The 15,768-nt window shown below is 46.0% G+C and overlaps 1 protein-coding gene across 1 annotated transcript in view; it reads right to left on the bottom strand.

The window, feature by feature from the left end:
• The window catches only part of CCDC148 (coiled-coil domain containing 148), a 171,977-nt gene that overhangs the window by 144,188 nt on the left and 12,021 nt on the right, over positions 1–15,768 (bottom strand). Inside the window, exon 2 of the mRNA XM_083154014.1 lies at positions 1,061–1,119. Coding sequence (XP_083010140.1) covers positions 1,061–1,119 — 59 coding nt within the window. The remainder of the gene's footprint in view (positions 1–1,060; positions 1,120–15,768) is intronic.

The raw sequence follows: 15,768 nt of genomic DNA, 5'->3' as shown, positions 1-15,768 counted from the left end.
GAAGCCGGGACTCTGTTCCCCACCGTCGGTGCCTCTTTGCTCGGACCAGGAGAGACCTATTCAGGTCTATGCACGATGCCGTGAAGGTAGCCACGCCTCTACTCGTTTCGTCACCTACCTATACCAAGACTAGGTATGCATTTCGCCACCTACTACTTTCAATAAGTCATACCACCTATTGGTTAAACCTCATTCATTCATATGGTGAAATTTGTGCTGGTTTTTCGCCTCCTTCTTCCTCTCTAACCTGTTCGTGCTCATGATTTTTGCTCTGTTTTAATTAAAAAAATGTTCTGATGTATCAACTCATGTGAACACTGTACTTACATCGTTGTATCATAAGTTACAGTCAATCGGTTTACCTTTGCCCCTGAGGAAGTCATGATAATGACAAAATATTTTGGGGAGGGTACACAATGTGGATATTTGGTGAATGGATGCAAGCGTACCTTTTCTACACATTAAATAGAGGAACTGGCGGGCACACAGAAGCTCAGGAAGAAGCTTTATTTTTCATTTAGATTTGAGTTTGGATAAATACCGCCCCGTTCTGCATATGTCCAGTCGTAGAATCCTGATAATCGAGAATCTGCAAGGTTCCTCTCACCAGCGTATATATCAGAATAAGTCATGTGCGTTTTTTTTTTCTTTTTGCTATTCTCCCAGCTTTGGGGGGGGGGGGGGGGGAGTCAATCCCGGGCTAATTTTAAAAACTGCCAATTTTTGACCGTTTCTTGGGCAAATTTGACTAGTCCTATTCCATCCCAGTGCTAAGTAGTAGTAGCATAGTTGAAACCACATGGATCGGTAAAATTGCCGCAAATTCACGTATATTGGTGAATTCATGGCTGCTCACCCATCCCAATCCGCCCCCCCCCCATCCCCCCAAAAAAGGCTAAAATGGAAGTGATTGAATAGTAATCTGCAAATTTTTGCTGAATTTTTGTCTGGGCAGGAAATTCTTCCTGGATTGAATACCACCCCCACCCCCCCCCCCCCCCCCCCCCCGCAACAACCCTTTAGACTCAGAACAAGGTAAAAGGGTAAAACAATACTATACCTTTATCCCTGTTCCTGTCGGTTGTTACAAAAGTCCGAATAGCTCTTCCACTCATTTCTCTGTAAGTAAACGAAGTACAGAGATTAATAACAGGCGCACCAGGGAGTAATACACTACTCTTCATCACCATATCAAACGTTTCCTCCCACATCCACTAGTCTCATTACATCAAACAGCTGCATTCTAATAGATTTATATGATTTAATCTATACAATAATTTATACAGCTTAAATCTATACAATTTATTAATTTAACTTTGAAGATGTAGAATTAATTGTGTCGTTAACACTTCACAGAATGTCTATGCCGACACTGGCCGTCTTTCATTTATTGTACTCATCAAGTTTATTTATATTGTCGTCATTTCAAGAATAGTTGGTAATAACGAGTCGTTTTCATTTATCTGACTGCTAAATACCACGGAAATGCGGCATGGCTTTTCACTGCAATGCTCCATTAACTATTTAAAATATACTTTACTTCATTCGTGATCAAAATGACAAAATGTAGCATTTTTCCATTGCATAAACTGAGGTAAAAAATAAACTGACTCGGTATGTATAATGTATGAAATAGTTTCTTGGTGCACAAAAGGTCAGCGTAGTCTATTTATAATCGTCACATGGATTTTGGAATGTTGTGATGTTGTTTACTATTTCCAGTGATACGAATGAATAGGGAACTCAATAAAAATATAAATGAACTACAAAAAAAAACAATAACTTTTCCACTAGCCTAAATATCCTGGGTTTTTGCACAGGAGTGCACAACACCCGGGATTTTAAAAAGGTGGAAAACCTTTTGAGACCCGGCATTTCTACCCAGGTAGCGACCAGGGTTGAACATGGGTTGAACCTGGGTCACTGTGTAGTGTAAATGGGTAACCTGGGTCGATGCGACCTGGGTTCCGTTCACTACAATGCAAAAGTCTGTGCTGGGAGATGCTCTCATATCCCAGCGCCTCCCAATGACATCACCTGCCCGGCATTATGCCGGGTGAGGACTCTAATGTGAATGGGTTCACAAGCCGGGTCGCACCCAGGTTGGAGCCAGGTACAAAATCCCGGGTGCGACCTAGCTTGCAGATGGAAAAGCATTAGGCCAGGCGGCATTTACCTGTTAACTGAACAGGTCTGAATCAGGCCCTATATACCGCACTGTATCCAACTTGTTCTGTATGTGTGAGTCAGTTACAATGTGGGTTGGATACAGGGTGGGTCACGCAGCATGACTCACTGTATACAACCCACAGTGTAACTGACCAACACAGTATCCGACAGACACTGTATTAAAACCACACTATGCCCTGCACTGTGTCTGATATGCAGTGTATCTGACCCACAGTATGGCCCTTATTCTGATTGACGCGGACTTTACCGCGTACTTTATGGCGTCTGCGCATGCGTGGAGAACGCTACGCGCATGTGCCACGCCTTGACTCGGTACCAGTTCGGCCAAATCCCGTCCAAAACTGTTCACCGCTATCTGTCGGGAAATAGGGGCGTATTATGGGCGTCATGCGGAATGACACATGGGCGTAGTTTCAAAGTGGGCAAAACGGGGCGGAAACATGGGCGGACACGGGGGAGTACACTTATGTTGGGGGGCGTACATTCGGAAACCACTCCGAATGCACGCGATCAAAAAGGGCAGAAATGTGCGGTGTCCACAAGTGTACTATTGCTTTGCGGACACCACTCGTTCATGCGCTAGGCGAACGTACGCCTAATGACTACAACCATTAACACCTGAACCCAATAGAATCTACTCCTTTACTCATTACTCACTAATAGGACGCTTGTCAGTGCTTTAATTGAAACCATTGCACTTCAATTGCTGTAAGGGTTAATGTGTGCAATGCATGTGTTAGGCATGCTTGTAAGGATATATTGGCATCTAATTGATTCCAATTCCAAATAAGCAGTTTTTTATGAGGATAGGTAATTGAATAAGTGGGTCATGTGATGTATTGCAGAAAATACTTCATAGTGGGTTGTTTGGCGTAAATACTCCGCTTACGTGCGGTAGCACCGCTTGGCTCCCGTTCGGATGCGGTATTCCCGAGCATACCTGTAATACTCTGTAATACCGTGCCGAATCGGAGTGTTTCTCCCGCACACGCATGCTTTGTATGTCGTCCGTAAACACGCCCTGTTCTTAAAGAGTGAGTCCGTCCGAATGCGGAGGACACGTGGGCGTTTCGACGGACGATGGCCGCATGCGGCAAAACGCCGTGGCGTGCGGACCGCTCCGTAAGAATGCGGGAATTTCCGCACAGATCAGAATAAGGGCCTATATCTCACACTGTATCCAACAGACACTGTATCCAACTACACTGTATCCCACCCGCACTATATCCCACCCACACAATGGTTGCTCCCTGTATGCAGCTGCAGTAGAATGTGGACAAGTGGCGCTATGTGGAGTAATGTGAACTGGCCACGCCCCTTCACTATGCCCTTCAGTGTGCACTGTCTATATTTTGAGTATGAAGGGGGGCACCAATTCCCTTTCTGGTACACAGCACCAAAATGTATCGTTATGGCACTGGCAGAGTCTGTCAAGTAATTTAACACCACAAAACTTGCAGTTGACTAACAAGGCAGGCGCTCCCTCCCCCACAGCAGCAGGACTACACCCTTCAGTCATGATAAAAGAACCACAGTGCACAATGTCAGGCAATTTGCACAGAGCAATATATACTGTGTACTTATCTGCTTTCTGTAATTATCCTCTGCGATCAGAGGGGACAGTGCTGCCCATGGAGAAAACTTTTCTCTGTACTGTATGAAAAGTCTAGCTTCAGCCTTGCTTCAGCTTCGCAGTATTGGAGAGAAATGGCGCCAGTACAAGGAGCAGGGAGACACCAAGTCTCTTGTTGCAGCAGGGAGGAAGCTAAAAAGGTGCCCTTTTCTTCCTTCAGCTGCCCCCTTGGTGTTTCCCCTACCTCCAGTGCCTCCCCTTCTTCTTGGGATCACTTGGAGTCGTCCAGAAGAGCTGGACTTCCTGTAATAGGCTTCAACTCCCTGATAGGGATTTCAGCCTATAAGTCCTTCCAAGATGGCGCCCGCTATCGCGGGGGGGGGGGGGGGGGGGGGGGGGGGGGTTCCCCCCCACGATCCCCCCCCCTAAGCAGGGAGCCGGTTCTTGACCCACCAGAGCCCAGGAAACCTCTCTTTAGTAGAGGTTAAGTGCTGTGCAGAGGGAGCAGCCCGCTTCCCTCTGCACACAGAGCGCTGACAGGACGTGCTTCTGTCAGCCTCTGCTGTGCTCTCAGTGTGTAGGAACTTCTGAAAGCAGTAACACACTGGCAAAAAACCTGCACTAACTAGTAAATTAATGAAATAAAAAAAATCCTAGCTACTCTAATCCAGAAAAAAACCCAAAAGAGAATGGCTGCAGCCTGTCAGCACAGCACCCACTCCTGTGGGCACCTAAAATGAACTGAAGTATCCTGGAATGCAGAAGGGAGGAGCCTGCTATCAAAAGAAGTCAGCATAGGTGCCTTTGCTCCTGTGGACCCTCCTACATCCCGAGGTTAGCTGTGTCACCAGGATGGACGAAAGAGAAAGTTTAAATGTAAACAGTAAACTTATTTGCATGTTAATATTAAACTGCCCTTTAACAGACAACAATAAAAACCGCCTTCTGGACCTTTGAACAACACTTAGCCCTGTGTTAAATTTACCACAGAAAAACAAAATGTACCATGCTTGCTATTATTATTATTTTTTAGTCTGTATGACAGGTTTTACAATGTAATATACTGTATGACAGACAAATTTCTGAATAATTGCAGTTTTCTATAAACAATAAGACTCTTGCATGAACAGTAAAATGTTTATGGAACAAAGTGATGTGTGAGGGATTTGTTATCTAGTTTGTAGAGGTGGCTCAATTACTGTGAAAAAAACACATCATAGTAACACGGATTCTTTTTATTACTTTCCATTACTAATATTGATTTTGTTCTGCAAACCTGTTACTATTCTGAAGCTGGCCATACACCTTGGCCCTTATTCATTCACTCCCCCGTGCATGTGCAGCTGCTGTGTATGAGCGGCCATGGTGAATAGATTATTCGCTGCTGCTCACACACATCAGTGCGGGGCATTCTCAGGGTAATTCCCCAATGACGCGGGTATGGGGGGCGGGCATCTGACGTCAGCTGCCCCCCTCGGTACTTGTGGATTATCACGGCTCCCATCGCATGCCATCGCATGCCATATATAGTGGCATGCGATGGCATGCGATGCGATGCTTGCCGTTTTTTGTCAAAATCGCATGCAATCACATCGCATGCGATCGCATCGCATGCGATTTGATCGCATGCGATCGCATGCGATTTTTCACTGAAAAGCATCCAAATGCATTGGAATTAGTATGAAACAAATGGCATTTTTGAGGCTGTACCACGCCCACTATCAACGCAAACCCGAAGCGTGGCGAGCGCAGCGAGCCCGCGTGGGGCGGCGGTACGTGTCCTAAGACCTTTTCATACCCCCACTATCCACGTCGGCGTGCAGTTGAGAATAGAAAGTGTGGCGAGCGCAGCGAGCCACCGACCCGAAGCGTGGCGAGCCCGAAGCGTGGCGAGCGCAGCGAGCCCCGCGAGGGGACGCGGACACCTGTGAAGCCCGTGAGGGGACGCGGATACCTGTGAAGGTATCCGCGTCCCCTCGCGGGGCTCGGCACGCTTCGGGCTCGGTGGCTCGCTACGCTCGCCACACTTTCTATTCTCAACTCCACGCCGACATGGATAGTGGGGGTATGAAAAGGTCGTAGGACGCGTACCGCCGCCGCTCGCCACGCTTCGGGTTCGCGTTGATAGTGGGGGTGGTACAGCCTCAAAAATGCCATTTGGGGGCCATTGAACATGTTTCATACTAATTCCAATGCATTTGGATGCTTTTCAGTGAAAAATCGCATGCGATCACATTTTTTCATGTACGATGGCCATCGTGGGAGCCGTGATGATCCACAAGTACCCCCCCTCTTCCCATACAGACACTCACAGATGTAAGAGGTGTCTTTAATTTGCGAACGCTAGAAAAATCATATGCCGGTAAGTGACCATCAAATGATTTTGTGCCCGCACCCAAGGCTGCGAATGGATGAGTATGCTAATCATCCATTTGCATGCTTTCGGGTAATAGCGCAGTGTGAGGGGGGGGCAGGTGGCTGTGCACGCGGCAGGCGGCGACTGGTGAACTCGCATGCAAGTGAAATTCACACACTTGTGAGTCAACCACAATAACCCCTCTTACCTGCCAACCTACCAATCCAATAGCTGTAACAAAAATCTTATAAAGTATGCCAGCAAATGATGACTGACTCCTTAATATTGGAAAATGGACAAAAAAATGGTTATTTGGGCAAATCTGATTTAACCAATTTGTCTGAACAGCCACATTTGTTGTAGTATAGCTCAATGTCGGGTTGGGATCATTTGGTCTACAGCATGATGGTCGACAGTCATTAGGTCGATACCATTAGGTCAACATGGGAAAAGGTCGACATGGGAAAAGGTCGAAAGGTCGTTAGTTCGACAGGTCATTAGTTTGACAATGTCTAGGTCAACAGTCAAAAGGTTGACATGGGGTTTTTCACTGTTTTTTTTTATGTGATGCCTGTATTGTCCGGCCACACCCTGGCAATGCCACATCTCCGCCCCGCCTGCCGGCACTTACACTGCGTTTGCATGAAATAGCGTTTTTCGGTTATCAGCGGCGTCACAGGACGTCCGTGCCTGCCCTGTCTTCGGTGAATTGCAGAGGAAATAAAAGTCAGTTCAGACTGAAGGCGGGAGAAATAATCAATGGTTGATGACCGCTGAATGATTTCTCTTGTTAGCGGTCACATGCGATGGGATGTGTAGGCAATGGTGCTGTGGGGATTCTGTGGTGGGGGTGGCATTCACTACTGCTCAGTAAGCCGTGAATTTCGATGCCTACCGAACCAACCATTATTATTGCATGACTGGCCTTAATCAAGCAGTATACCTGGTAAGCAACATTAAGTGATTGCTCCAAATGATTCATACCTTGAAGTGATCAACTCTGCAATTTCATCTGTGTGTGATCTGGCATACTAATCCACACAGGAACATAATGCTTTGTGCATGGGCCGAGTGACAGATTGGGTGGTGTATGTCTGCCTTATGGGTGCCGGATGGGGTCCCGACAGTCGGGATCCCGATTTTTAAAAACACTGAAAGCCGGGTTCCCGACGGCCACCCGCTATTTTCCCTCGTGGACCCCCATAGAGGGAGAATAGAATAGGTGGCAAGCCACCATGCCCGCAGCGTGGCGAGCACAGCGTGCCCGCAAGGGGCTTAGTTGCGCATCGTGGCGAGCACAGCGAGCCCGCAAGGGGCTTAGTTGCGCATCGTGGCGAGCACAGCGAGCCCGCAAGGGGCTTAGTTGCGCATCGTGGCGAGCACAGCGAGCCCGCAAGGGGCTTAGTTGCGCATCGTGGCGAGCACAGCGAGCCCGCAAGGGGCTTAGTTGCGCATCGTGGCGAGCACAGCGAGCCCGCAAGGGGCTTAGTTGCGCATCGTGGCGAGCACAGCGAGCCCGCAAGGGGCTTAGTTGCGCATCGTGGCGAGCACAGCGAGCCCGCAAGGGGCTTAGTTGCGCATCGTGGCGAGCACAGCGAGCCCGCAAGGGGCTTAGTTGCGCATCGTGGCGAGCACAGCGAGCCCGCAAGGGGCTTAGTTGCGCTCACCATGCTGTCTGGGTCCAGCCAGTCCGGATCCCGACGTCGGGCTAATGACTGTCCGCATCACGACTGTCGCACCCCTGTACCAATCCCCGCCTTATGGGGTGGTATGTTGCTAGTCACAAACACTATTGGGGCCATACCAGACATATGTGTCAATATTCCATTTGTGTAGCCCTAAAATGACATTGATGCTGAATAAAAAGCAGATTAAAATGCGTTGTATGATCAAGGTAAAGCCACACAGAAAATGGTTAGTGTCCAGTGAGTGTGGTCATCTCTGACCGCCCTAAAAGGTCCCAGTAGGGCAGGAAAATCTGAGTCTCCTCTACTCTATCCATCTACATCTACGTAGTGTCCTGTCCCTTGCTTACTGCGCCAAGCACCAGACACTGTGCCATACTGGATTGCCAGTCACTTATAATAAATTAATATTCAGAATGATATTTAATTTTTTTTGCAGTTCACCCTATTGTGTATTAATAACTGGAAAACACTGTTGTTGTTTTTTTACTTTTGAATGTAGCAAACATATGTTGATATATTCATTGCAGCATCTGCCATGATGATAGCAGGATTCATTTTGGACTCCCACTGCTGAAACGGGTCATTACCCGTTTTTTTAAACGGGTTTTTAAATGGCAAGAGCCATAAAGACCCTTTCCCACTGCACCTTTTAAACAGTAAATTACCGTTTAAAAGCCGTTTTTGGCACATTCACACTGCCGTTTAAAAATGTTTAACCCATAAAAAATATGAGAGGGGTGGGGGGGGTAAAAAAAAAAAACAGCGTGGGGTCCCCCCCACAGCTGTAACCAGCACCAGGCTGAAAGAGTCGGGGCCGGTAATTAAAAATCAGGGAACCCAACAAATAGGGGTTCCCCGATTTTTAACAACCAGCCCCAGGCTCCAGGTCTGGGGCTGGTTCCAAAAATACGAGGGGGACAAAATTAGTAGGGGTCCCCCGTATTTTAAGAACCAGCCCCAGGCACAACCAGCCAGCAGGGTAATGCCACAGCCGGGGGGAGAATTTTTATACAAGTCCCCCCGGCCAAAGCATTCATCCCTACCGACCAGTCAGCCTGGCCAGGGGCCCTGGGGGAGTGGGGACCCCCCCAATAAAGGGATCCCCCCCCTCCAGGACTTACCTGACCAGGCTGAAGCCTGGTGCTGTCCCCGGTGGCCCTGTGCGGTGGCCACCGGGCTGATCATTGTGTAAAAAAATAGATGAAAAACCTATTGTTTTAAACTGTGGAACTATGAGTCCCAGCAAGCCTCCCCTGCAAGCTGGGACTTGGAGAACCACAAGTCCCAGCCTGTGGGGCCTTAAAGGGCCCGCTGGGTCTTGTAGTTCCACAGTAAAAAAAATAGATAAATAAATAAATACACACTGACACATTATAAAAATAAAAGTTTAATACATACATTACACAAACACACTGATACTTACCTATCTTGATCCCGTAGGTAGGTCCCAGGGTCCGGTCCGGTGGCTTGGTTCCGGGGCCTTGGTTCCGGGGCTGGTCCGGGGCTCCAGGGCTGAAGAGTCCAGGGTCCTGGATCCGTAGTAATCCAAAGGGGTACCTAGGGAAAGAAATCCTACTCACCTGTCCTCTGGCGTCCACCCCGGCATCTTCACTTCAAGACGCGCTGCTCCCGGCTGCTGGTACCCGCTCTGCTCCGCTGTATACTAGAGACGCAGAGATCCTTCTTCCTCTGCGTCTCTGCTCAGAATGAATTCTATTGGCCGCCTAGCGGCCAATCAGGAGCCGAGAAAGCAGAGACGCAGAGGAAGAAGGATCTCTGTGTCTCTAGTATACAGCGGAGCAGAGCGGGTACCAGCAGCCGGGAGCAGCGCGTCTTGAAGTGAAGATGCCTGGGTGGACGCCAGAGGACAGGTGAGTAGGATTTATTTCCCCAGGTACCCCTTTGGATTACTACGGATCCAGGACCCCGGACTCTTCAGCCCTGGAGCCCCGGACCAGCCCCGGAACCAAGCCACCGGACCGGACCCTGGGACCTACCTACGGGATCAAGATAAGTAAGTATCAGTGTGTTTGTGTAATGTATGTATTAAACTTTTATTTTTATAATGTGTCAGTGTGTATTTATTTATCTATTTTTTTTACTGTGGAACTACAAGACCAAGTGGGCCCTTCAATGCCCCGCAGGCTGGGACTTGTGGTTCTCCAAGTCCCAGCTTGCGGGGGAGGCTTGCTGGGACTCATAGTTCCACAGTTTAAAACAATAGGTTTTTCATCTATTTTTTTACACAATGATCAGCCCGGTGGCCACCGCACAGGGCCACCGGGGACAGCACCAGGCTTCAGCCTGGTCAGGTAAGTCCTGGGAGGGGGGGGACCCCTTTATTGGGGGGGAGTCCCCACTCCCCCAGGACCCCTGGCCAGGCTGACTGGTCAGTAGGGTTAATGCTTTGGCCGCGGGACCTTATATAATAAGTGTCCACCGGCTGTGGCATTACCCTGCTGGCTGGTTGTGCCTGGGGCTGGTTCTTAAAATACGGGGGACCCCTACTCATTTTGTCCCCCGTATTTTGGGAACCAGCCCCGGCCCTTGAGCCTGGGGCTGGTTTTAAAAAATCAGCGAAGCCCTATTTGTCGGGTTTCCTGATTTTTTAATGCCAGCCCCGGCTCTTCAGCCTGGTGCTGGTTACGGCAGTGGGGGGGACCCCATGCCGATTATTTTTTTTAGCTAAATACCGTTTCAGAGGCATTCTCACTGCCTCAAAAACGGTATTTAACCGTGTAGGACTCTGCTTTTAAAACGGGTTGAAATACCGGTTATCTTTAACCGGTATTTCAACTCTGGCACTTTCCCACTGCAGCCTTAAATGGTAAATTGCGCTGAAAAATCGGCAATTTACTGTTTTAGACCTGCAGTGGGAAAGGGGCATAAAAGTCTGCAGTTCTTAAGGGAACTCCATTGCTGCAATTCATTTCTTAGATAAATACATATGTTACCTCATTTAAAACCACTGGCTAGTTGTACTGATTACAGCAGCAGCAGCATGTAACACATCGTGCACAGACAGCATAGGAACCTTGTAGCTCTCCTGCTGCTTCTGCCATCATTTACTGCTGGAGACCCTTGACCTAGATCAATGACTTTTCTTACAAGACACATCGCAACTATTTATGGCCCATGTGTCCATCTGTACAGTTCCACTGGTCATAACACCTGTAGGACTGAATCTCGCTACATGTATAAACATGTATGGCAGAAGTAACTCATTCCCTAAACAGATGTTGATTTTCTGTTGCTACTTCATGTTCTTTTACTTTACTGAAAGCCTCTGTGATATAAAGGGCAAAGCAAGACACACTAATAAGCTGACACTGAAATAGGCGACAAGAGGCACCTACAGCTGCTATAGTGCTACACACGTCTGTAATATATAGCAAGGCTCATAGAGACACCGATTGGGAATGGGCAACAGGAGGCCCAACGGCTGTTACTATAGTATAATATATATACAAAAATAAAAGCAACTATAACATAAATAACAAGGCTCGCAGAGACGCTAATCAGAAATAGGCAGCAAGAGAACCACCGGCTTCCATAACTAGGATCTCAGAAATCTAGGGAATTATAAAGAGCTGAAAGAGAACGTCAATGCAATAGTGCCTACATTTTTTTACATTTTTAAACCTATTCTGAGTTGGCCCCAGATCTCATGTAAGTAACAAGAGTGGATGTACCACTAATACTAGAGTAGGTGTGGCCTGTGCCGAATTTCCCATTAGGGGCGTCACTTAGATGCATGTGTTGTTACGGTCAGCCTGAAATTTACCGGTAACTGCAAAATATTTCCACTGTACTGTTCCATATGTCATCTTAAATGGAGTGTGTAAACAGATAGGACATGCACATATGCTCCTGTTAGCTGTCCTACTTAGTAAATATGTATACACAAATGTAAAATTCCTATTGTAGCTAGCAAATACAATAATATAAAAGTTGCTATCATCAAATGAGGGCTTATAACCAACAATGAAAAGCAGGACGTTATGGAAAGCCATCCACCCAGTCGCTCATCTGCTGGTAATACCAGCAGCAGAGCGATGGCATCCAGCAATGATGCAGGAGTGTGCATCAGAGCTCACCGCTGGGCCATAGACACTGGGCTGCTTTGAGACAAAAGCAGCTCAAATGGCAAAACTGAGCGGCTTTCAGCTCAAAATTGCCCAGTGTGTATGGGCCTGATCCAGTTAATTGGAAATGATACTCAAATGAGATGCCTATCGGGAATTACATTTTTGTTAAGTCAACAACAATAAACATATGGGCAACCCTCCCCTTCCCAATCATAGAAGGGAAGAGAATTTATTTTTTTGTAAAACAAGTGGTCATTACATAATGAAATACCAGTTGCAACACTAACTTTTTGCATCAATGGGTGTGACTTAGAAGATATTTAACCAAACAATCATCATTATCACCAGCAGCTCACAACTGGCAGCAGGGTTTTAACACCGGCCATCCAGACAGGCTCTGCTGCATGTGTCAGCTTGTCCATAACACGCCCTTACTACACTTCAGCAGTGCCTATAGACACCTCCAATCCCTAGTCATCTGGAGTTGCAAGTGCAAGTTATCCTGAGAAAAACGCCTTGGATTAAGACAGTAGTTCAACTGAAATAATAAGAAAAAAAGTACATGGGGGTGCAACAAATGTTTGGGTTACATAGTTACATAGTAGGTAAGGCTGAAAAAAGACTTGCGTCCATCTAGTTCAACCTGGTATAGATATCCATTGCTGATTTGGTAGGTTCTGGTATTTTACAGACAAATTATATTTCTTATTTGTACCCATGGATGTTTTTCTCCATTAAATGTTTGTCCAACTTTGCCTTGAACGCATTTAATGAGCCAGCCATTACCACCTCTCTGGGAAGAGAGTTCCAGAGTTTGACTGTTCTGACCGTAAAGAAATTCTTTCTACTAGCTGAATGAAATCTTTTTTCTTCTAATCTATACTCATGCCCTCGTGTCCTAGATTCCTTTCTAGTAGAAAAGAAGGTGTGACAGTTCCTTATATTGGCCCTTGATATACTTGTACATGTTGAGCATGTCCCCCCTTAAACGTCTCTTTTCTAATACAAAAATACAGTATGGACCTCGTATTGCGCTAACAGATATCTGCTGCTACTCCGATAAGGCTGCCCTGTTAGTGGGAGTCAGGTGAAAGGTACAAAAAAGGGGGTTTATATCGGAGAGCGCTGAAAGAATGTGTACCACCTGGTCACTTCAGTACAATATAAAACAAAAGTTATTAGGGTCACCTATCAGCCAGTGAAGGAGCTACTTTGAATACTGCTACATTGTGGTGATAATATTATTGTGAAGTGATTTCCCAAAATCCAAGTCCTCCATCCGTTTGATTTTCCCACGGATGATGAAAATTAAACCCACTTGGATACGATTGAGCGAATCATAGTCCAATTTTTTCTCTATAGAAGGCCGGTATAGCCCACATCCAATTTCTGTCTATCATATCGGGATGGTGAAATCCTACAACCTAGGACCTCGCCCACCCACATCCAACTAAAAGGTTTTTGCACATCTATACACCTTTTTATAGCTCAGGATTATATCTGTTTATATGCGAATAGATGAATTCTACATATAGAGTCACCTACCAGTGAATTATTGTTTGATGTCCCCAACATCTACAGACCGGATATTTATTAGCCAATAAGGATTTATTCCCTGAAAAATTGGGACCCTAATAACTTTGTCATTCACGGACCTACACCAACATTCTATCATCCAGCCAGTTTGTCATCCACTTACCTACAATGGATTTTACCCTGTATGAATTCTAAAAAGTTGATCAAATCACACACTTGAAAACATTCTGTTTTACCCCTGATGAAGTCGTTCTGACGAAACGCGTTGGGTTTCAATAAAGAACTTTTTTATCTTGAACCGATTTCTACGTCTCATTCGGGAAAGGGACAATTATCAACTGTCGCTACACCATTTTACAAATGTTTTATATTGTACTGAAGTGACCAGGTGGTACACATTCTTTCAGCGCTCTCCGATATAAACCCCCTTTTTTGTCTCTTTTCTAATGTAAATAGTCCCAAATTGCTTAATCTCTCCCCGTAGCTTAAATTCTCCATTCCCCTATATTAAAATCCATACATGGTATTGTATTGTTAGTAATCTTTACATAGTATAAAAGAAAGTACCCAAAGCTCGTCTTCCTGTCTGAATGAGCTAATCTCAAAAACCGCTGGATGAATTTTTGGTGCAGTTTGCATTATTATGTAGTGTAGTTCTCAGGGAAGGATAAGGTGGTACTTGTTTCCTAGCACGGCGCCAACGATTTTAATTGTATCCATCGGGTCGGAAAAAATCGGGTCGATCGCATCGCATGCAACCAAATTGCATGCGATGCGATCACGCGACCTACCCGATTTTTACATTGGAACCAATGTAAAATGATCCCTGAGCCCCGCCAGAGAACGCACATGACTTCACAGGTATTACGCGTGCGCTCGCCACGCTTCGGGCTCGGTGGCTCGCTGCGCTCGCCACACTATATAAAGTCAACTCCACGCCGACGTGGATAGTGGGGGTATGAAAAGGTCGTAGGACGCGTACCGCTGCCGCTCGCCACGCTTCGGGTTGGCGTTCATCGTGGGGTGGTGTTAACAATGGGGGGGGGGGGGGGGGGGGGCATTTCACATACAAATTAGCCATCAGGGTGGGTATATGATCAAAAATCGGGTATGGTGGGCCATTTAACATTTTTCCCTATGTAAAATCGGGTCCATCGCATTGGTCGCATTGTATGCCATTATAATGGCATACAATGGACCCGGTTTTACAAAGGAGTTTAACATTGAGTACAATGCATACAGTGTAAAATCGGGTCGGTCGCGTTGGTCGCATCGCATGCCATTATAATGGCATGCGATGGACCCGATTTTACAATTGTCAGGAAAGGTGAAAAAAAGCCCGAAATTAGGTCGGTCGGGTCCCATCGCATACCTTAACTTAAGGTATGCCATTGATGGGCGCCGTGCTAGGAAACAAGTACCGATAAGGTATATTAACCATCGGCCTATCCCGTATGGGAGCCTATCAATAACGAGTTTAGTGAATAGAGTTTATGGTTGATGTGTGCCAAGTCTCAGCTCACGCAACAGTATAAAAAGTGTATAAACTGTGAATAAAAACACCCACATTTTTATGCCTGGTCCTTAATTCTAAAATATTTAATATATCTGATACAATATGTTTCACATAGAGTATGTACAAACAATAGCCTAAATGATTCTCTGTCTGTAAACACCTTTTTGGGTACATTAATTCAGTAAATTACTTAATTGAAAGTCAATTTTATTAGAAATTGAATTTTTACCGTAAAAAAAAAAGATCCGGGCAATGCCAGGCACAACTACTAGTAATAAATAGAGAGAAAGGGGTGGTTATAATACTTTTTTAATGCTGAAGTGTATATAATAAAATCAAGTGGTGATAAAAAATTGTCACATTGCCAGTTAATGACAATTGGTATGAACTTTTACAAGTGGCAATGATGCTACTTTCTGGGAGTTCCACTGAGGTTTTGCGGATACGGATCAGAAACCCTGGAGATAGCTACATTTGCCGGAGTGTGTATTATTATTATTATTATTATTATAATTTTATTTATAAGGCCCCACAAGTGTTTCGCAGTGCCGTACAAAGGAACAATACAGGGAGACAAAGCTTGGCATAACATTGAATAAATAACAAAAATACAGTACAAATAAAGAGCGCCACAGATCAATACACATTACAGCTTAAATGTAAGTAGTGAGGACTCAATGAACATACAACTAGAGGCTTGAGGCCAATGATGGAGATGAGTATGCAGACAAAGATGGTCACTGAGTGTTGGAGTATAGGAGAGCTGTGAGTGAAATGTGAAGAGAAGTGGGCTTTGACAACAGGAGGGAAGAGGGCCCTGC

This window comes from Crinia signifera, chromosome 7 (assembly GCF_055691185.1).
Source record: "Crinia signifera chromosome 7, ASM5569118v1, whole genome shotgun sequence".
Lineage (NCBI taxonomy): Eukaryota > Metazoa > Chordata > Amphibia > Anura > Myobatrachidae > Crinia > Crinia signifera.
Note: the sequence above shows the minus strand (reverse complement) of the source record. Positions and strands in the feature narration are given on the sequence as shown.